Source organism: Choloepus didactylus, chromosome 6 (assembly GCF_015220235.1).
Source record: "Choloepus didactylus isolate mChoDid1 chromosome 6, mChoDid1.pri, whole genome shotgun sequence".
NCBI lineage: Eukaryota > Metazoa > Chordata > Mammalia > Pilosa > Megalonychidae > Choloepus > Choloepus didactylus.
In genome coordinates this window covers 151510967-151533365 of record NC_051312.1, presented here as the reverse complement: position 1 = coordinate 151533365, position 22399 = coordinate 151510967, and the positions used below count along the sequence as shown (strand labels likewise).

At 44.9% G+C, this 22399-nt stretch overlaps 1 protein-coding gene across 1 annotated transcript in view; it reads right to left on the bottom strand.

The window, feature by feature from the left end:
- NTM (neurotrimin) overlaps positions 1–20004 on the bottom strand; it is a 1043036-nt gene extending 1023032 nt beyond the window's left edge. The window contains exon 1 of the mRNA XM_037841980.1: positions 19616–20004. Coding sequence (XP_037697908.1) covers positions 19616–19697 — 82 coding nt within the window. The 5' untranslated portion in view covers positions 19698–20004. The remainder of the gene's footprint in view (positions 1–19615) is intronic.
- Between the last annotated feature and the right edge of the window lie 2395 nt (positions 20005–22399).

The window sequence follows — 22399 nt, the reverse complement described above, 5'->3', positions numbered from 1 at the left end:
TCATGCTTTGGATCAACCATGCCTTTTACTTTATTCTGTGCACAGCCTGTCTCCTTACTGGAATATAAATGTCGTGAGGTCAAGGATTTGGGTTTGAGCTCTGTTTTAGTCATTGCTGCATCCCCAGAGCCTAGGACAATGCTTGGTGCAGAGTAGGCACCTTGAAATATTTGTTGAGTGAGTGAAGAAATGAATAAATAAACACATTTATCAACGAATGCAAGAATGCACGGCAAGTATCCTTTTAGAGCCAAGGTGGATGCTGAGATACCTGGTCTCACATTGCTCTCTGTAGATGGACTTTCAGAGTGCACACACCCCCTTGTGCAGGTGCTCCTTCCCAGAAGGCTCCCTTTGTTCCTGGCGTCCTTTGACACTGGCTGGTCTCCTGACCTGTTCTTTGAAAACTCACTCCGATTCACAGCACATCAGAGCTGGGATGGCACTTTAAGAGGAAACTCAAGGCCAGAGAAGTGAGGGACTTGCCCCAAATCACTCAACTAACTAGTTTAAGGGCCAACCCTTGGTCTCTTCTGGTGTTCTCTCCATTACACCACCCTTCCTCTTTCCTTACCACCTTAATTTCTAGACAGGTAGGCAAAGCAGTCTCAGCCTGGGAGCCAGGGCTTGTCAGGTAAAGGGTGGAGCTGATCTACCTGGGAGTCCATGCACAGGTGACAAGGCTTCTCTGGATTTTGGGTGATGGAGAAGAGAGAAAGAAGGTGGGTTGGAAGAGATAGAGACAGAGAGGCAGAGAGACAGAGAGACAGAGGACAGAGAGAGAGACACACAGCAGGAGAAAGAGACAGAGACACAGAGAGAGAAGGATGGGGTTGGGGTAATAGGGACAAAAGAAACCCCAGACTAAGATTTGGAATAACGGATATTCCTGGGTGATGTTGTATTTTTTTAAAATGTAGTTACTTTTCAAGGTTTTCCACTACAAGTCATTATTTCAGCTGATTGGCAAACGGTGTTGAAAGACCTGGTTCTCCAGTACAATTTTCTTCATATCCTATTAGTTGCAATACAATTACAGAGACTGCATCAATTCCTGGCCTGCCTGCTGCTGCTGCAGAGCCGCCTATTAGAAGGCAGCCTTATTAATGGAATTGTACATCTAGGATTAATCAGCTTGCATTGGCCATTTACATTTCTCATTCCACAAGCACTTTTGTTTGCTTAATAGGCTGAAGGAGGTAGGAAATGACACAACAAAAGCCTCTCCCAACTGCCGTGCGTATCACTGGTGGATTTAATATGGCCTTCCTTCTTTCATCCTGAAGTGCTGAATAGGGATAAGATCTGGCACACGCCACTGGGGAAAAGAGAAGCGACAGACAGCTACGTAGTGGTGGGCGGGGAAAGAGAGCGAGAGTGGCCGAGACCAAAGGAGAGTCTGTTCTCTGTGGGCAGGAGCTCAGGGCCCTGGACTCACTCTGAGAAGTGCAGAGAGAGCAGGGGATGGCTAGGGCGCCTGGGATGCGGGATTCCAAAGCTCCCTCTGAAGGCCTTGGAGCTGAATCCTTCCTGACCCCCTCCAACTGTTTGGCCAGTGGCTGTGTCACTCCACTCTCCGCCTCTGTCTTCCCCCTGCGTGTGCCTTCTCCTCTTCTTATAAGGACAGCAGTCACTGGCTTTTAGAGCCCATCCTATCCTGGTATGACCTCATGGTTACTTAACTAATCACATCTTCGAAGACCCTATTTCCACATAAGGTCACATTCTGAGGTGCTGAGTGGACATGGATTTAGCAGGGACTCTACTCAACCTACCACAAATAGGATGGACTTAACTTCCCCTGAGCCCTGAGTGGTTTCTGCAATGTCTAATTTATTCTGGTTGGGTTTGTAGACCTGGCCATCTTCTCCTACCCTTCTAGCACATTCCTGCATCTCCTCTCAGCTACGGCTTACAGTTAGCAAACTTCAACTCACTCCACCACTACGCCAAGGCAAGCAGAATTTCACATGTTGGGGGACTGTTTGGAGAGGGGAGGGAAATCTATGTCGGTTTTGTTTGTGGGTTTTTCTTTTATTTTTGGTTGTTATATTGCTTTATTTTGTTTTGTTTTGTCTTCTGTTGTTTGTTTGGTGTATGTAGAGAACTTCAAACTGACAGTTTGTGGTTTTTCTTTGGAATTTAGGGAAGGGATATTAATGTCACAGTGGGGCCCTTCTGTACACTGGATTCAGAGATCAGATAAACAGTCTGCTTAGGAGAGGGTGTTTCAGAGAGAGTTTCCAGCCCATTTGGGCAGGTTTAGCACAGGCTTAATGCCTCACTGAAGGGAGGCAGTGGGTGAAGTGGGAAAAGGGAGGCAAGGCGGCCCAGGCCCCTTCTGGAGCTGCCCTGACTCTTGGTTATTATAGACTTAGCCATGTATGTGCCTTCACGTGCCCCCTTTGTTAAAAAGATGAAACCCAGTGCACTGCATATTAGCCTGCAATGATGTCCCTGGGGCACCAGAGAGAGGCTCAGGGACCTCAGGAACAAGTGGCTCAAAAATAAAAGACCTTGGACTGATGAATCAAATCCTCATCCCCTGAGGAATGAGCTTTCTGGAGAGGGTGGTGTTGGGTGGCTGGTCCTAGGATGCGACGCCCAAGTTGGTGACAAGAGGAAAACACATCTCCCCTTTCCCAGCCAGGGCCAGATGCCCACCTGACACCATTACCCCCTCTGCTCTCCTCACCAACCCCTGCTCCAGGAGGCCATGCTTCTAGAAGCTCACCCTTCAAATGGCGATGCTTGATTCAGTTTGCCTCTCCCTTGCCCTCTCTCCTTTGCTGGCTTCCTCTACCCCAGCCATGAAACCACGGAGGCCCCTCCGGGTCAGAAGCAATAGACAGAGGAGATGGATTAAGCCCAAACCACCTTCCCAGCCAGTGGCTCTGCGGTTAAACAGGGGGCCTCGGTCTCCAGCGGTGATATCACCGCGGCAGCAGAGCCGATGGATGTTGAAGTGCTGTAATCCAGTATGACTTTTCGCTTTAATGGAATTTTTCTAGACCACTAGGAAAAAAAAAGACTCCATTAACTACGCTACAAAGGCCTTTACTTATTAGTATTTTAGAACTGTGGCAAAACATTTCTTGATTCTAATTATTGTTGACAAATATGAAAATTGAAATCAGAGTTAAATTTTCAGCTACAGTGCCTCCTTTGCCAGCCTCCTATGACTTTCAACTATTGCAGCAACACATTGCTCCTTCCAATAGTTTCAGCAGAAGATTGGTTATTTTTCCTCTCCTCTAACACCACCCTCTTTCCTTCTGCAAACCGCACACTCCCTCTACAGCTTAGACCCTATATATTCTGAAGCATTAAATCTGACATATTCATCTTGGTGGCTGGCAGCAGGTAACTAACTTTATGTTTACCTGTCAGGGATGTAGAAATGAACTGAGCAGGGTGCTGTGTGCTGGGAAAGCGGCTGGCTTCTGTCTCCCCACCCTCTTTCCTCCCATCCCCAACCCTAATCTTTTTTTTTTTCCCAGATAAAAGTCATTTGACTGATTTCAAATTCCCCGTGATATCAGGATTGGAAAAAAAAAAAAAAAAAAAAGCCTTGTCAACACCTTTCTTTCTTTTTCCCTATTAAGCATACTGTAAAAATCAATCCCTTTTGTCACTTCACTCTGCTTGCGAGAATGTTTAATGGCTGTCAAGGGAGCTAATGATTGCTGGTAGAAAATTCATTTTAGATTTGCTATTTATAAAGTACTCAGTACTCAGGTGGGAAATTAACATGAGGCAAGGAGTTGGGTGGGGTGGGGGAGGGGTGGTGAGACAGAACAGGGGCCTGCCCAGCCTGGCGGTGGCTTTGTGTGTAGGCAGCACCCAATGCAGGCTGGGGACAGAGCCCCTGGGTGCCAGGGAGGCTGTATGGGGCAGTGGGAAAAGTAGATAGGCTTAGTTAGCCACACCCCTGGACAATGTGACCTTTCTAAGTGGTATCTACAACATCCACTTCACTAGGGTCCAATAAAAACATCATGCACAAAACATTTACCAGTGACTGGGATGCAGTCCTAGTACATGCTGAATAAATGTTAAATTCCTTTCCCCACAGCCCCTTCCATTTAGGAGGATCACGACAGGGTGGGTCAGGGCTGAATTGCTCTGTTTTTAAAGCTTAAGCATAATCCTGTCCAAGGATGTCCACTGCAACCGGTCACGCACGCTCTCCACAGATCCACGTAGCAGCTCCATGCAGTACCTGGTACAAACAGCATCTGGTAGTAAGACAGACCATGGGTCCACACTTGAGCAGGCTTCTCAGGGCACAGATCCTAGCCCACCCCCAGGGTTTCTGATTCAGTGGGCTGTAGGAGACTGAGAGTTTGTACTTTTCACAGGATCTCAGGTCGTGCTAATGCTGCCCCAGGGAGATCACTTTCCCAAGCCCTGAGATAGACACACTGAACCCTCTCCCTGAAACGCTGATAAGTGCTGCTTCTCCCCAAGCCCTAGTCACTTTTCTCTACCTAGCACCTCCCAGCTGGTGCAAGTCCTACACCCCCTCCAACCCCACTCCTCCCCGCAATCCAGTATAGGACTCAGAACTTGGAAGCAAGCAACCAAATGATGGTTAACTCTTTGCCAGATTTAACATCACTGGACAAGTAGAAGATGAGCGATGAGGTTAATTTTCTGGTCGGCTGCAAGGTGCAGTTGAGCCTCAGTTTCCCTTCCCTGTGGTGAGTGCCTCACCTGCTTAGACAGATCAACTTCACCCCGCACCTTACAGCTCTCCCCGTTGCACATGGAATCCACAAGTCTAGAAAGGCTCCAATTCAGAAAGCGCGGGTCTACCCCTTCTAGATTCTCCTTTCCTGAGCTTCTCTTGGATACTTCTCTGTTGTATTTGGATTAGCTGCAAATCTCCTTTGATTACTCACTCTGTTGAAACAGACAACCTGTTGCCACGTGTTTGATTACTGAATCCCAGGGGAGTTCCTATTTGTAATGCAGCCAGTTACAGCGGCGCAGCCAGCATTGCATGCGCAGTCACCGAGCTGCTCATTCATTGTCTAAGAAGTTGCTTTTCTGTTTCTGATTTTTCAATAATAGGCTTCTCGCGAAGCCCTTAAGCTTCAGAAATAAGCCGAAAACGGCTTTTCCAGTCATTTACATAAACACAAGCGGATCAGGAGGGGCGGAATAAACACAGTTTCACAGGTTATTCCACGGGATCTGGAAGCCTCGCAGAGTAGCACGGGGAGGCTTCAGGTTGGGGAAAATGCAGCGGGAGACAGGCCGGCTCCCAGAACACCTGACACCAAGGCGAATGCTAAATCCTGAAATTCCTCAAATTCCTCCCGACGCCCTGGCTGGGCAGATATTCCGGACACCAGCAAATCGTTCTGTCAGCAAGCCTCTCCCTTGGCTGCATCTCATTAGGGCGCCTGTCATTCATCCCCAGCTCTGCACCACGGCCCCACCCTCTGAGGTGGCCTCCTGTCACCTGGGACAGGTAAGGGGTGGGGTGGGAGGGCTGCAGGAAACCTGCCAGCACCCAGGGCCCCAGGGAGGCTTTGAGTGAGGGACAGAGGCAGCTCCATATCCCGTATTTCTGTTGGGGTGCCCGTGGATCCAAACCTGGTCCATGATTCCTGGTCAGTTATTTGAACTGAGGGAAGGAACTTCCTGGCATCTGGGCCCCTTTCAAAAAACATCTTATTTCTTTCTCCCTGTATTTTGTTTTTTTTGTTGTTGTTTTTGTCGTTGTTGATTTTGTTCAGATGCAGATTTTTACAAATGATCTAATGAACCAGAAACAGCAGCCATTCTTTGTTTCGGTTTATTTTGTTATTTCCCTGCCATATCACACTTCCCTTTAAAAATAAAGAAATAGGCTATTAAAACTCAGTTCTATCTTTTAGACAAGTGATTCTGATCAGGATATTTTCTTTATGTGTCTAAAATTTATAGGAAAAAGGTAGTGTTGTCAGATAAAAAAAAACAACAGGATATCCAGTTAAATTTGAATTTCAAGTAAATAGCAAATAACTTATTAGTATAAGTATGTGCCATGCATAATAAAAAATATTTGCTCTTTATTTGGAATTCAAATTTAATTGACTGTCTTGCATTTTTATTGCTAAATCTTGCAACCCTAGCAAAAGGGAATATGCATAGCCATGTATAGCTTAAATGTTGATGTAGCATACATATGGACAAGCTCCCTTTCTCTTTGTATTTTTTTTCCTAAGGTGGATGCACGGGAGAGAAACTGAGACCCCTCCCATGACAGAAGGGCCCAGGACTCCTACTTCCTCCTAAGCCAGGATCTGCTGGTGGTCCTTTGAAATAAGAGCTCCTTCCAATCTATGCTTCACAACTCCCTTACTCTAGTGGTTCTCAAAATTAAGCATGAATCAGCTGAAGGGCTTGCTGGGGCCCAGCCCCAGGCTTTCTGATTTAGTAGGTTTTGCTCATGAAGTGGGAACTTACTTCTTTAAAAAGCTCTCATGTGGTGCTGCCGGTCCAGATGATGCATTGAGAACCACTGTCCAATGACATTACATAGCACAGGCACTTTCCTGTTTTCCCAGGGTGTGCCAGTTTGAATGTATTATGTCCCCCAAAACACCATTATCTTTGATGTAGTCTTGTGTGGGCAGACATATCAGTGTTGATTAGATTGTAATTCTTTGAGTGTTTCCGTGGAGATGCATCCCACCCAACTATGAGTGATGACTCTGATTGGATAATTTCCATGGAGGTGTTACCCCACCCTTTCAGGGTGGGTCTAAATTAAATCACTGCAGCCATATAAATGAGCTGATAAACAGAAGGAGCTCAGTGCAGCCAAGAGTGACATTTTGCAGAGGAGCTACAGCCAAGAGGGACACTTTGAAGAATGCACAGGAGCTGCAGATGAGAGACAGTTTGAAGACGGCCGTTGAAAGCAGACTTTTGCTCTGGAGAAGCTAAGAGAGTTCAAACGCCCCAAGAGCAACTGAGAGTGACATTTTGGAGAGAAGCTGCAGCCTAGAGAGGAACGTCCTGGGAGAAAGCCATTTTGAAACCAGAACTTTGGAGCAGACGCCAGCCATGTGCCTTCCCAGCTAATGGAGGTTTTCCGGACACCATTGGCCATCCTCCAGTGAAGGTACCCTTTGTTGATGGACACTTTATGGCCTTAAGACTGTAACTGTGTAACCAAATAAACCCCCTTTTATAAAAGTCAATCCATTTCTGGTGTTTTGCATGCCGGCAGCATTAACAAACTAGAACACAGGGCATACTGGAGACAAGGAGCCTTCCAGGAGGGAAACCCAGGAAGGCAAAGTATGGAAATGTTCAGGTGTGAGAAGGTCTCAAAATAGTTTTCTTCTTCTTTCTCAGCCTTTTTTATTTTCAAAGCAAGTAAGTGTAGGGTTCCATGGTGCTAGATAGTTCAGGAAGGACAGCCCTGCAGAAGAGGAGTCTGTGCACAGGCTCCACACTGTGAATAGGCAGATGGCGTCCAGGGGCAGAAAGTGCCAGCAGGTGCTGGGGACAGGGAGGGTGTGACAGAGAAGGAAGGGTCTTCTGTACTAGCAAAGAAACTTAAGGCACAAGTGGAGCTAATGGATGTTTTAAACAAAGGACTGAGGTGACCAGATTTGTTTTTAGCAAGATAATTATTGGTAAGATGGCAAATGGGCTGAGTTGGGTCTGAGCTTGTAGGAGCAAGGCCTATAAAGAGGCTGCCTTAGTCCAGCAGGCACTGATTTAAGTCTGAGCTGAGACATTGGCAGAGAGATGTAGAGGAGGGACAGGTATGGCCATCACTCATAAGCAGGAGGCACAGGAGTGAGAGAAACAGGGCAGAGGATTGGCTAATGATGACCCCAAAGAGGAGGTATAACCACTAAAACCTGCCCTTTGCAATAAACCTTAGAAAGAGGTTGGCTTTTACTTTCCAGTATGTATTTAGTGACAGAAGTTTCCACAATCACAATTAAATTAAATGAAAACCATCTTCCAAGGAAGCTTAAGTGTCCCTATTTTACCAATAGGACAATAAAGTCTTGGAGAAAAACTCAACTAAAGTTAGAGTCAATGATAGAACTGGGATGAACACAGGATATTCTGATCATTGTGGACATCAAGAAATACATTCTTTCTGGATATGCTCAGTAAACTGCAGATATAATGTGTAGTTTGTAATTCCCTAGAGAGTTAGTACAAGAAAGAAGTAGGAGATGAATTGTGAGTATGTTGAAGAAACGGTCTGCTACCAGGTCCTAAATGGAAGAACCAGAACCAGAAAAAACAATGAAGAGATATCATATAAAAACATACTGGTAGATCATACTATCTTTTAAAAGCCCAGAGAAAAGAGAATGTCATGAGAAAAGGAGTGATTCACTAGTTAGCTCTCTCCCATTATACCAGCAACAATTTCAGTCCTTTTCTGCTTTCTTTAAAAACGAGCCTCCAGATATATGGACACACACACATATACCTGTGCATACGTGTGTGCAGACACAGACCATTTTCCCCTCATCATGCTCAGAGAAAATGAAAGCCAACAAACGCAAAATCCTTCAACTTCCTGCCACCAGACTTAAAAATTTACCCGCATTCATACTGTTCTAAGGAGAGCTAACGGTCTCTGAATGCCCAAACTCCACCTCTTTCATGGTGGTAGGTCTCTGGATTTCTCTGGGCAAAATGGATAAAGCTTCCCCGACTCCCTTCTGGTAGACATGGCAATGAGACTATTTCTGGCCAATCAAGCATGGGAAATACCGTGTGAGGGCTTCCAGGAACATTCTCTAGGAGACAGAACACACATGCATTCTGCCCTTTCTCCATCTCTTCCTTCACCCCATTGTCTGATGCACTGGTGTTTCCATCTTACCCACAGGGCCCAAGCCATGCCCAGCAGACCCAAATGACTAGGCTGTGAGTCCCTGAATTTAAGGAACAGCACACAAGCCATGGACAGACAGCATGCAGTATTTTGTTGTTGTTTTTGTTTTTTTTTCTGACAGAGAATAAGTCACTCTTATTGGGAGATTTTGTCATTGGCAGCTGAAACCAATCATAATGGACATACTCCAATGTGTTTCTCCTTCTTCCTTTAATAGAAATGGAATCAGTCTCCCTCTTTCTCTTCAAGACTAATTCCTCTACCTGTGCTCACCAGCTGGCTCATCCCTTCTTGCTTCATCAGGGACCTCACTTGGTCAGTTATCTCCTATATTTTCCTTTCATTCTTCCCATTTGTGAGCCCTTAACTTCCAGCATTTAAACAGGCCTTTCCCATCTGTGCAGGCTGAATTATGTACCCAGAAAAAATTTATTTTCTTAATCCATTCCCATGGATGTGAGCCCATTGTACATAGGACCATTTACTGATGTTACCTTTAGGTAACATCAGTATGTTGTTATGTTTAAAACCCAGTTGAATGAGGTTGGGTTTTAATCCTATTACTAGAGGCTCTGTGAAGACAATGCCATGTGGAAAAGAAGTTGGAAGTCAACAGAACCCAGAGGAGAAAGAGAGAACGCCTCCATGTGTGTTGCCATGTACTGGGGAAGGACCAAGGATTGCCAGCAGCTAACCCCAGAATGCCACAGTCTTCAGGCCAAAAGCGTCACCTTGCTGATGCTTCAATTTTGGACTTCTTGGAGTCTCAAAACCATGAGCCAATGAATTCCTGTTATTTAAGCCAACCCATAGTGTTATATTTGTTTTAGCAGCTGAGAGCTAAGACATTAATTGTGCTGGTTTGGAGCTATGACGTAAAAGCCAATCCATTTCTGGTATATTGCATTTCAGCAGCTTTAGCAAACCAAAACACCATTTTAAAAAATCAATGACAAAATCCTCTCAGACTGTCATGACCCTCTATCTCTCTACTCCCTCCCCCATTTTTAACAGAAAAACTTTTGAAATAATTACATATATTTGCTGTATCCACTTCCTCAGCCCACTTCTGTGCCCTACCCTATGGCTGTACCCCATAAAACTGTTCTCACCAAAGGGATGGAAAATATTCTTTCACTAAGTATACTATTACTTGATCTTTTATCAACTTTCCAAAACTCACATCCTTTGACCTCTATGACATCATACTCTTCTGTTTTTTCTGCTATTTTTGCCTCTTCTTTTCAATCTACTTTCTCAGATTCTTCCCTTCCCCAACCTTTAAATATTAGCGCTCTGCCCTCCTGTCTCTTCAGGACTCTCTGTTTTGTGCCTTGGGTAATTAATTGTATCTGCTTTGATGACTGTCTTTGTTCAAGCTCAGACATCTCTCCAAAGTTCCAGATCCATCTAGCTAACTTCATGTAGGGGAGCTCCTCCTTCAAACCCTTCATGACCCAAATTGCATTCATCACCTTCTCCATAAATCCCACTCTCTTCCTGTACTCCATTCATCCAGAAACTAGAAGTTTGCCTTCCCTTCCTTTATCATTTTTCATCCCCTTTCCTATCTGTTTCCGAGTCTTAACGTTCTCCCTCCACAGCTCTTGACCATGCCACATCTCTCTGTCTCTGCAACTCCCACCTCGATTACCTCTTGCCTGATTGCAACATGCCCTAAGAGGTTTCCTTGCTTCTGGTCCTCCCCCTTTCAATTAATTTCCCAAATTTACCACATTTTCAAATAGCCCAAAGATTATTATTTAACAATTAAACATGCAAACCTGATCAAGCCTGATATATAACCCCTTAATGCATCCTCTTCTCTCAGTATAAAATCTTTTAAAAGGGCTATAAGGCCCTCCGAGTTCTGATCCCCACCTTCCTCTCTACCTATGCCTCTTGACTCTCTTCCTATACCTATAAATGCACTCAATCTAGCCCAACTGGATTTCTGTTTCCTGAATTTCTACCATGCTTTCTTGCTTCCAGGCTTTTGCATATAATGTTTCCTTGTAACACTTATCTCTCCTCTCACCTGGATAAATCTACTCACCTTTGTGTCTCAGCTTTCATATCACTTCCTTCCTGAAGACTTCATTTAACCTTCAAAATCCCCTAAATGCTGTCAGTGTGAACATGAGTTGATTTTAACCCAACATTTAACACACCATATTGAATTGTCTATTCCACTGAGTGTGAGAACCATGTCTATCTTATTGATGTGTAGATCTCCAATGCCTAGCACACAGTACGGTCTGAATAATTCTGGAATGGATTGAATAAAAACGTAAGTAAGAACTTGGTTGAACCCTTGGATCTATCATGTTGCTTTTTTTGTATCATTAACCTGGGTGATATGGAGATGGCATGGCTATATAATTTGAAGATGACACAAAGCTGATGGTGATATCTTATATGGATACAAAAATATTCCCAATGGATTTAAACAATGGGCTTAAATTGCACAAAATTTCCACCATTGAAAAGAAAGACTAAAAAAATATCAACTGAAAGCAAAGATGAGAGCAGTATTGCTTAATAGCATATTTAGAGAAAGGAATGAGTGTAAACTCAGTAGGAGTCAAAAGTAGGATATGTCTAAATAAATAAAAAGAAACTAACACAATTGTGGGATGTACCTATATGACTATAAAGCCCTAAATGTGTTAGGTAATAACAGTTCAAACCCCACTTTGGACTTGGGTCGTAGAGCCAGTATCAATTTGGCTTGACACCTTAGGCTGCAAAATTGCCTTCGAGGTTCTGGGTCTTGAATTTTTATTGACCATGAGAAGGAGAGCAATGGAAGTAATGGGGCTGCATGACCAATTTGGGAGAAGGGTCCATGAGGCCAGGGAAGAGAGAAATACAATATGCAATACTCAGACTTCAGGATGCAGCTCTAAGCCTCATCATCCCTCAGCACTTTCTAAATACAGCTTCAACACATTCATTCTTAAAACACATAAGTTTCTTTTATTGGAAGCCTTAGGGATTGATCAGTTAAGAATCATTATCATTCCTGATTCCCCCTTCCTGAAACACTGTGTCTAGTGAATACTTTCCCTCTATCCTAAGGATGCCTTATAGATAGATAAATGCATGCATGTATGGATACGTAGTATAGCATATATAATATGGTGCGGAGTTCTTACACACATACACACACACACACACACACACCCCACTCACGTATTCTGATTTTGTTCATTTGTTTATGGCTGTGTCTATATCCTTAGCTTCCTCAGAGACTGCATCTGAGTATTTTCTTCCAGCACCAGTTCCTATCAAGTACTATACTCATAAAGACTATTTGCAGAATCACAAAGTGTTGAACATGGAATGAAACTTGAAAATCTTTAATATGACTGCTTTGTTTTAGAGACGTTGAAACTGAGGCCCAGATAGGCAACATGTCTCACCCAAGGACATAGAGCAGTTTGGGATTACTTTAGTGGTATAGTTTTCAATCCTGGCTGCAGGATTGAACCACATGGAGAGCTCTTAAAAGAATCGATGTGTGGCTGTGTTGCCAAGAGATTCTGATTTAATAGCTCTGGGGTAGGGTCCAGACATTGGTATTTGTATGAAGTTCCCCAGGTGATTCTTTTGCACAGAATCTTGAGAACCACTGCTTAGAGAACGAGACTAGTGCAAATAAACACACATTCTACCTTCCCTGTGAAGACCTTCCCACTTCTAAGGTAGAGTCAGGAGACACAGAACTGCTAGAAGCTGCTTGCCTTGAAAAAATTGTGGATCCATGAGAAAGGTAGTTACCTTTTCTGTTAAATAAGAAAAGCTAAGAATAATAACTACTAACAGAATGGAAATGCAGGAGAAGCGGATAGGCGACTGGCCATCCTAAAGCATTCTGGGCGCAAGGCTCAGCAGTGGCTCTAGAGTAGAGTGTGAGCCCATGAGAAGGCGTTTTCCCTCTGGGCACAAAAAACTGAAAATATAAGTAGATGGGTGGATAGAAGGCTCATGTTTCAACCCCTGCATCATAGCAGAGGAGAGCAAATAAACTCCCTGGGTTAACAACATTTGTATTATTCCAGGAACACTAAACTAGGAATGATAAGTATCTTCAAAGGGGAGGTTATCTCAGATCTACTCTGAAATATTGATCCCACACAGAGGTCCCATAAATAGCATGTGCCTCATCCAGATGAGCTGCCTGAGGCAAATTCTTCCCTGGTCTTACACTAAAGTGCTCTCCCTTTGTCTTATCTGACCCTGCAGCACTGTGCAGAAAGCAGGGCACAAAGAAGGTGGTCAGACAGGAGAGAGAGGCAGTGTTGCTGAGATGCACCCAGCAACTCAAAGGACAAGAGAAAATGGAGACAGCGCCACCAGACCAATTAACTTACTCCAGCTTACACCACCTCACACGCTAACTAAAAGCACATCAAGCATCCATGAACTCCTTATTGGCAAAGGATACCATGGAGTAGAAAACGCAGCACTTCTGATTGCTTATGAATGCAGAGCTAGGATGTGTGCTTTCTAAAAATGAAGATAGCAGGCTGGTTGGCTTTCTTGCCACCTCATCATCATTTTCACAGGAACCAGAGGCTCTACCCCCCAATGCTGCTAGCCCACCCAGCGGTGCTTCCAAATTCACCAAAAGGGACAGCCACCAAGCCAGAGCTGGGGAGAATGCACTAGGTCTGTGGTCTCTTCCTTTAGTTGGTTTTTGTCACCATAGCATTCTCAGCACCTAAAACAATACACAAGCATAGTGGACACTCAATAAATATTTGTTGGTTGATCTAACTAGTGAATGAATACACAACTAGATAGACTTTGTATTGTGGTTAGAATTTGGTGGAACTGCCAACTTGAAGGCAAAGAAAGCACAACTAGTGAGCAAATTTGAATGAACACGTGAGAGCAAAACCAACGTCTTTTGATCAGTCTTTTAGGATCGCAAAGAGCAATGCTCTCACAGACTCTAAAAAAAAAATCCAATTTAGTTACCCAAGATGTCCTTAGTAACAGAGCTGAAGAATGTGTTTTCCAATATTTGATTTCTTAGCTTGACAGTCTATCTTGAAATGCTCTTCTCAGCAATGAAAATGTGCATCTTTGTTGGGTTGTTTTGCAGTTTGCAAATGACTTACAGAGTTCTTTTGGCAGGGTTTCTGTTTTTCTTTTTGTAAATAAACAAAAGGCCACTTCTCTAATATGACTTAAGTGGGAGAAATTCTGCAATTTCCTGTCATAGTTTTGGAAGGAAGTGAAAAGGAGAAGAGAGAAGGAGGCGTGATTAGAAAGAAGAATGGGAGAAATTGGAACAAGCAGGGTACAGAAGCAGAGGGAAAAAACAAAAAGCATAAAGCAGTCAAAGATAAATTGGATATAGAAAATTAGAAAGTCAAGGGCACCAAATAGCTGAGGCGCCTCTAATCAACAGGATCCCAGATCTCTCTTGCCCCGCCCCCTCCTGTTTCCCCATCCCTCCGGGTTCCTTGTGAACTGGGAAGACAGATTTCCCCCTCCTACTCCTAGGCAAGCCCTTATGAAACAGAACCCCTGCCAGCTTGGCCTAGATCTGTCAACTGATCAATTACTTTTCCCATAGAAGAGAAGGAAAAATGAAAGGAAGAAAGAAAGAGCAAAAGAGAAAAGGGAGGACAGGGAAGGTGGAGAGAGCACAGAGAGAGAGAGAGGAGAGTGAAAAGGAGGGAGGGATGAGTGGGAGAGAAAGAAGAAGAGGAAACGAGGATGAGCACCTGGGTCTTTTAAATTTAAGCAGCAAAACAGCAAGAGCAGGCATAATTCAGAAGACTGAACAAATAAATAAAGACATAAAATAAAATATGACCCAAATCATAATCAACGCAGAGAGTAAGGTCCTCTTTCCCCCAACCTTTATCCCCACCATTTGCCAATCCAGATTAGAGCTGGGTTATTTTCCCTCCAGGCCTCAATCCCCCACCCCCCACCCACCCATGCCCTTCCCTCTCTGCCATTCACTTAGTCCTGCATTGCACCTCCATGCAGAAATCTTCTTTTACAAATGGATGGAAAGTTCTACTCCTTGCAGTTTTCTCCTAAAGCCCCCCAGCCCTTTCCCCATGCATTCCCTAAGTGTAAACAAGAGATGAAGGGGCACCAAAGTCCCTGGGACAGTCATCACCACCAGGTCAGAGAGGAAACGCGATTGATGGGTGCAATGGCGCCCTCCACCCCTTCCAAACTTCATGCCATCTAGCACCTTATATTTGCATTTTTTTTCATTTTTATGTTTAATTTGTTTTATTGAATTTCAAATCACTATAGACATAAAGTAAAAATGTAACAAGCCAATAGAGCAGAAAGGAAGTAAGCTGCAGGAATATGACCAGTCTCAGCATGGAGCTCCACTTAGCACCACATGTTTACAGTGTTACAAGCATTAATGAGTCCTTACAACACCCAGGGGAGTCCCTCCCCAGCCTGGAAGGCAGGTGGGGCGACAGACACAGAAAGAAAGGGTTTTCCCTGCAGAAAACAGAAGGAAATTTGAGCTCAGATGTACATGTCCCCCACCAAGCTGTGCTCAGGCCACCAGAACTAGCTTGAAACCTGGAGGGCACATGCATTGGAGTGTTTGGAGAGTCTGTAGGACCTCTGCCAAGTTCAGGTATAAAACAACTTTTGTGCATCTTTGGCATTCTGGTTGGTAGGCAGAAGCAGGCCATGAGCTCCAAACCAAAATACTTGGAAGACAGACAAATCCCAGACCTGACCGTCCAACTAAAGCAGGCTCCGCCAGGAGTGAGAAGCAATGGTGTAGCAAGTCTAGCTGGCTTTTATTTCTTGCTCATGTGAAAAGCACGTGTCACATGAAGATTCAGAAATTCCGGCACACCTTAGGATATCAAGATAGCTCGACTTCCACCCAAGAGATAAGCTGTGGCTAACGCCAACACCGGAGTGTTTGGATCACTCACCGCAAAGCCATCCCCAAATCTCAGCTCTGCCAGACCACATGCAGGCAGAGAACAGATCCCCAGGAAGTTGCCAGAAGACAGTCCAGAACAGAGCATCACAAGCAGGCAACCAGGAGAGACAATTTAAGAACCCAGTTCAGCACCCTTTGATACTAGCATTATCAGTGAAGTTTACACCAGAAGCCAAGGGCTATACATCACAGCTGTAAGAAGGGGTTCCTGGGCTTAGAACGTCTCTAAAAGTACCTAAAAGGAAGAGTCACCACCAGGCCAGGCTTTGTATCTGGTATCTGAAGGCATAAATCCAAGGATGGCCTCCCTGCAGCAAATTCAAGCAACCCTGCTGGGCTCTCCATCCCTGGTGATCAAAAGCTCAGAGGACCATCACTGCTGGTGGTCAACTCTGAGGACAAGCAACAGGTGAGCTGAATTGGTTTGCTGTGCTCACCTGCTTTGTAACTTGCCCAAGTTGGCAGCCCCCAGCATGGCTGGACAGGTTCCACTTTATCAAATCCCCTCTGCTGCTTTTTATTGCCAAGTGCCCACCATGCCCACATCAGGTCCAGGGTCTGTTCACCCCCAATCGATATTCTACCTTGCCAGTCAACATTGTTAGGTTTTCATCTGTTCTCTTGCATCTCAGAAGCATGGCCTCACTGCACTGGCACTCAAATGTTTACTGTGAGCTGCAGGAACAGGGCCCGTGTCCTCAGCACTGGGCAAAGGGGAGTGTGAGCTTAGCCCAGTCTCCTTTCCCATCTGCTCTGCCTATGTCTGTGCCTCCAATGGGCAGGAGAGCTGGTAAGGGCGTGAAGAGATCCAAGAAAATGCGAAAAGGAAAAGAAGGGTCTAAAAAGTTGATCAGAAGGTGTTAAAAAGAACAAAAATCCTTTGAAGGAGACGTGGTCATGTTTCTAGAAAGACAGTAGCTGGGGCATCACCAGCCATTCCTCTCTGATGTTCCCTGGGAGGAGGTGGGCAGTGTGCTGAAAGGAACAGCTCCCAATCCAGCTTCCCTGCTCGTGCTCCCAGGAGAGAGGGTTTTCCAGCTAACCAACCCGGGTGCCTCTTGGGTCTAGAGTTCCAAGGGAGCCAATCTCCCCTCCCTCCTGTCACCCGTCCCTAATCAGCACGGATTCCTGCAGAGATGCCCTCCTTTCTAAGCTGGATCATGGTTGCTGGTTGGGGTGAGGGGGAAGAACAGGTCTGGAGGGCTCCATAACTGTCACCCACCCCAGACACCTTTGCAAGAGGCAGAAAACACAGGAAGTAGCAGCTCTGGAAAGATCCAGCTTAAAACAAAAACAGAGGAGAAAAAAAAAATTGCCTTGGAATGTGCACTGCATTCTAAGTAGTCCCACTGGGTCAATGCAATAGGGGCGGATTATTGCAAGCCAGACCGGCTGGCTCGGTAATCCTGTAAGTTTGATAAGAGATAGCTGGCAGGCTCTGGCTTCCTTCTCCTGAAAGAGAAAACAGACATCACCTTTGCCACTTCCATCCGGTATGCAGAGTGGGGATCTTGCGGGGGTCATTCTGCCTTTAAAATTGGGCAGCCTTTGGCTCCATGATGACACGTCAATGCCTATTCAGAGCTGACTTGAGTAGGCTGCACAAATAAGGCCATTATTTTCCATAGCGAATTCAGGATTTGGTAGAATGTGAGGAGGTCTGAGATATCCCGGCCGCCATCACCCACATCCCCAAATAGGAACAGGACCACAGAATCAGATTTCACCCTGGAGAATTTTGCACCAACACTTTCTACTTATCTATTCAGGGAAGACTCAAAGTATGAGCAAATATTATGCTGCCCTGAATTTCTTTCCAATGGGGAAAAAAAAATCCTGTATGCTAATTTATATGTAAATTCAGTATGGCCCTGGGGCTCCTGGCTCACTGCCAAGACAGTGGGACTTGGGCCATTGTCTCCAGTTTGATGCTTCTAGATGGGAAGAGGCACAGAAGGCGAGGACAGGTGGGCACCAGTGAGGGTTATGAAGTTCCCTCTGCCTTGCTTTGACCCCTCTTTTCACCTCTGCCAGGTTAGTTTTCATTTGTATTGTCAGTGTGATAGAAGCTGAAAGAAGGTGCCCGGTCTTTAACTCAGTTTCCCCACTGCTCACTGTGTGAGCCCCTCTGCATCCAGGATACATGCACACACACATGCACACACATGCGTGTGAATGTGACTCACATGCATACACGTGCTCTTGTGCACACACACACACACACGTGCACACTGCTGCCAAGTTCCATGTTACGTAAGAAGAGTCAACCAAGGATGCCTCAAGTTAGCTGCCTCCACTCTCCCGCCTACCAATGCCCCCGGGGAGAGGAGAGAGATCCAGAGATCCCTGCCACTCTGGGGTTGGGGGGAGAGGCAGAGGCAATGCCAAGTATATCCTCGCAAAATCCACCACTACAGACTCCCTCGTCATCCCACTCAGATCCCTCCAGCCCTCTCTTGCCTTGCTGCTTGAGCCTGGCCAAGGGGTTCACAAGTAAGTGATTTTTTTCCAGCCTCGCCCCTCTGTCCTTTTGTGGATCCACGTGTAGCCACTGCAACCTATCTCAAGGGGGCAATGGCCATCGTCAAAGCCTCGCCTCCGGGAAGGGTCAGCAGGATTAGAGCTCAGAACTTAATCAAGACCAGAGAATTCTATACTGCAGTGGGGAAAAGAGGACGGGGTGGGTGGAACTCCCTCATCCTTTCTTACACTGTCAGGTAGAACTTTCCGCTGGGAATAAAATGCATTGGACCCTCCTTCTGTCACCTGCTCCTCCTGGAGAGCCCCACTGGACCACCCAGGCAAAGTTTCTCTGCCAATCGCTATCCCTCTGAGTTTAGGGACATTTAATAACAGATCCCCCAAAACACAAGGTGGGTGGGGAGCAAGTAGGGGAGTGAAGGATGTTGCTGCTGAAACATGAGAGCTGGGGCAGGTGGGGGTCCACACAGAGCAGCAGATGGGCCCAAGGTGGAAGTAGGTTCCAAATGCACCCCCCACACAGCCACACAGCCGCACTCCAGGCGAGAGAGTCAGCTCCAACCTCAACTGCAGCTTCCTCCATCGACAAATAAACAGAACATTAGCATGCGGCTCTTATTGCCTCTCTCCCTTCAACTTAGAAAATCTTTCTCTAATTTCAAAGCACCAGAGTCCAGCGACCTTTTTTCTGCTTGTTATCCCCCTTTCCAGAAACCTCCCCACCACCACCCCTGCAAACACCTTCAAAACTAATACAGCTGTCCATCGCAGCTGCAAATTGATTTATCCCTTGAAGCTGGATCGCTGAGCAGGACCTTCCAGGAGCCACAGTTACCTGAGAATTTCTAGCCTGCATTTTCCTGCCTGCTCCTTCTAGAAGCCTTGCAAGTTTACTAGCAGATATTTAAAGTTTCCTCTTGTAATTTCTTCCCAGGAACACAAGCAACACAGTAGCAACCCTGCTGCCCTTTGATGCTGTTAATTTCCCCTGTTTACATGCGTGCTCCATGTGTCTTTGCACAAGATTGCACAGTAAACGGAGGGAAAGCAGCACATACCCATGTACCTAACAAGATCGGACACATTTTACTTATGCATATACATTCCCCCGTTCCGGGAGCAGCCAGAATCAAATCAATATTCTCACAGCCTGGTAGGGGGGTTGAAGCCCCAGCCACGCTATTTAAATGCTAGCTCCTTCACCTGCAAACCGCACAGCACGGCAGACTTCGGGAGTCTGCGAATCATATCAAGCACATTGTACAATTCCTGTGTCTACTGTAGGCAAATCAATAGCAAGTGCTTACCTTGGAAGAGAAACAGAGCAGCCAGCCCCGCAAAGATTGCCCAAGAGATAGAATTGTGCATTTTTGCCTGGATGGGTTTCATTATTTTTTTCTTCTTCTTTTTCTTTTTCTTCTTCTTTTTTGTCAGGTTCGGTTTTTCCTTTCTCTCTTTCCTGACAGATTGCGTGGCTCTCAAGCTCCTGGAAGGAGATTTAAATCCAGTGTTTTGCTGAAGGACACGACAAGAAAGCTGAGGGTGTGAGAGAGTGTGACTTCTCAGTAATTATCTCCACTCATACTCTGGCACCGAAACGCATTGTACAATCTGGCCCCGGACAGCCCTCCTACGAGCTGCAATCATTGGTGCTAATCCAAGGATTGACAGAGCTACAACACACGCATGCGGGCACACGCGCGCACTCACACACACAGAGGAATCATTTACTGGGCAAATCAGGCTAGCTGATTAAAGAGACAGGAGCCTGGAGAGATGGAATGATAAATGTCACTTTGCCCCTGCTCTATGACTTTCATTTTTTAAACTGACAGTCTCAGAGCCCCGAGCATCCAAAAAATCCCCTTCCCATGGCATTCCCTGGTCTCCTGAACTCAGATTCCTTTTGCACTGGAAAAATCTCATTGCCAGCAACCGCTTACGGGATATTTTAAAGGGACCTTTTCATGCTCAGTGAAACTTGCAAAGATGAGTCAAATTTTATTTGTCAGTACTATTTTCCTCTGCAATGGAAATATCACTCAATGACAGAATTTTTTTCTGTCTTCCTTTTTCACCTTTTCCCAATCAACCCTCTCACTTAGTTGCTTTGAAAAATGATAAATAACTTTCTTAAAAATAGTATCACTCCTATTTTTCATTCACTTTATTTATTCCCTACAGTCACCGTTGTGTATATGATACCATGAAAAGTGATGACGTATCTGGGATTTGAGAAGGTCTGCGGTTTGAGATATAGAGGAACTTCTTCAAAAGAGGACAAGGAATGAATACATTCTACACACTTTGATCCATCTTTGTTGATGAATAAGAATAATATAAGTGCTTGTGGGTTTAAACTGCAGCAAGACAGATTTAAGTTAGACAAACTGAAGAACATTCTGAGTGTAGCCTTTTTTGATGGTTCTCAAATGTCCTCAAGGGGTTATAAGCATTGATCTCCTTGGTGATGGTGAGAATAACAATCAGAAACAATTGAATGGAAGTAATGACTTCTTAAGAGATCTTCTGCTGGTCCTGGGAGTTGATAATTTCATTTTATGTCTTACTCTTATGGAAAGCACATTATAGAATGTGAACAAAAATTCTGGAGAATTTAGCCTTTCACAGAAGCTCCCCTCAATGACCCTGACAAAGTCATACCACTACTATGCCTCGACACACATTTTTGTAATATGCCTCCAGACCTCCACAGCTAATTGTGATGCTTCCTTGGAACCCCATAATAATTTTAATGTATATGTCCTCAAAGTGCATAGAACAGAAGCACTAACTGTCTGTTCACATTTGTGGACACTGCTGAGAAATGGAAACAGCAGTGCAGTTTTGCAGACGTCTAACGTGTGACTGAGATCGGTCCCCTTGGAGGAGGGCATCACGGTGACCTGGGTTGGAGAAGCAGCGGCAGCCAAACACCAGGGCCCTCGCCTCAGCTCTGCATCAACTGAGGAACCACAGACAGGCCGTCTTACCTCTGGGAACCTCACTCTCCCATCTGTGAAATCAGAGCATCGAAACAATTTCTAAAACCCCTTTCAGTCCTTAAGGAGTTTTTGTTAACTGAGCTTTTTGTTCCTGCCACTAAGTTCTAATGCTTATGTCCTAATGTGTAAGTCCATCCAAAGTCCTCAAAACTGTGAGCTCCTGATGGACAAGTTTTTTCTGCATCAAGCTCTTTTTGTTTAGTGCATAGCATCATGCCGTGTGCAATTAGATGCTCTGGAATTATGGTGACAGCGGAGACAACAGAGTAGGATGGGAGAAAAACTGGCTTCCTCCCACTGCTTCACTTCTCTCCAGAGAACAGTGAGGACAATGGGTCATGTTAAGTCTAAGGCCCAATCTAGAGAGACAGGGACTCTAGTGTTTGTAATGTCCTCACCTTAAGTTGCAATTAATCCATTAATTTACCAATACATACTGAGCATCCATATATGGGTCAATAATAAATTAATAAATATAATTGATATCTATTGATCATTTGCCATGTGCCAGGCATGAGATTTATTATTTTGCATAGTTTTTTCTCATTAAATCCTCCCAACCTATGAAGAGGCACTATTATCACCCCTGCTTTAGAGATGGGGACACTGAGGCTCAGAGAAGACGTGTCCACAGCCACACAGATGGTAAGCAGTGGAGCCAGGATATGAACCTGAGTCATTTATCTCAGGTTTATCTTATCATATCTTATTTTATCTCATTTTAGAGCCACAGCCTTTAAAATTCTATGCTAAATGCCATGAGGGACCCAAATAGATGCCGGCATTTTTACATATAGTTTGCTTGTTTGGATGTTTTTAATTGTCTATGGGATTACGATTTAATAAGAGTTATGAAGAAAATGTAGGAAACCCCATAGATTGTGTTTAATGTTAATTGAATCACAAACAGTTGGTACATACAATTTATTTCATCGTATGCAAAGAAGCGATAGGTAATTTAAGAAAGCCCAGTGAAAATAGTGGGAGTTGTGATGCTCCTTGGAACTGAGATAGAGACCAGAACCCAAGCTGGAGGGCAAAATACAGCAGGCAAGAGATACCTTAAATTAAAAATTAGAGATAGAA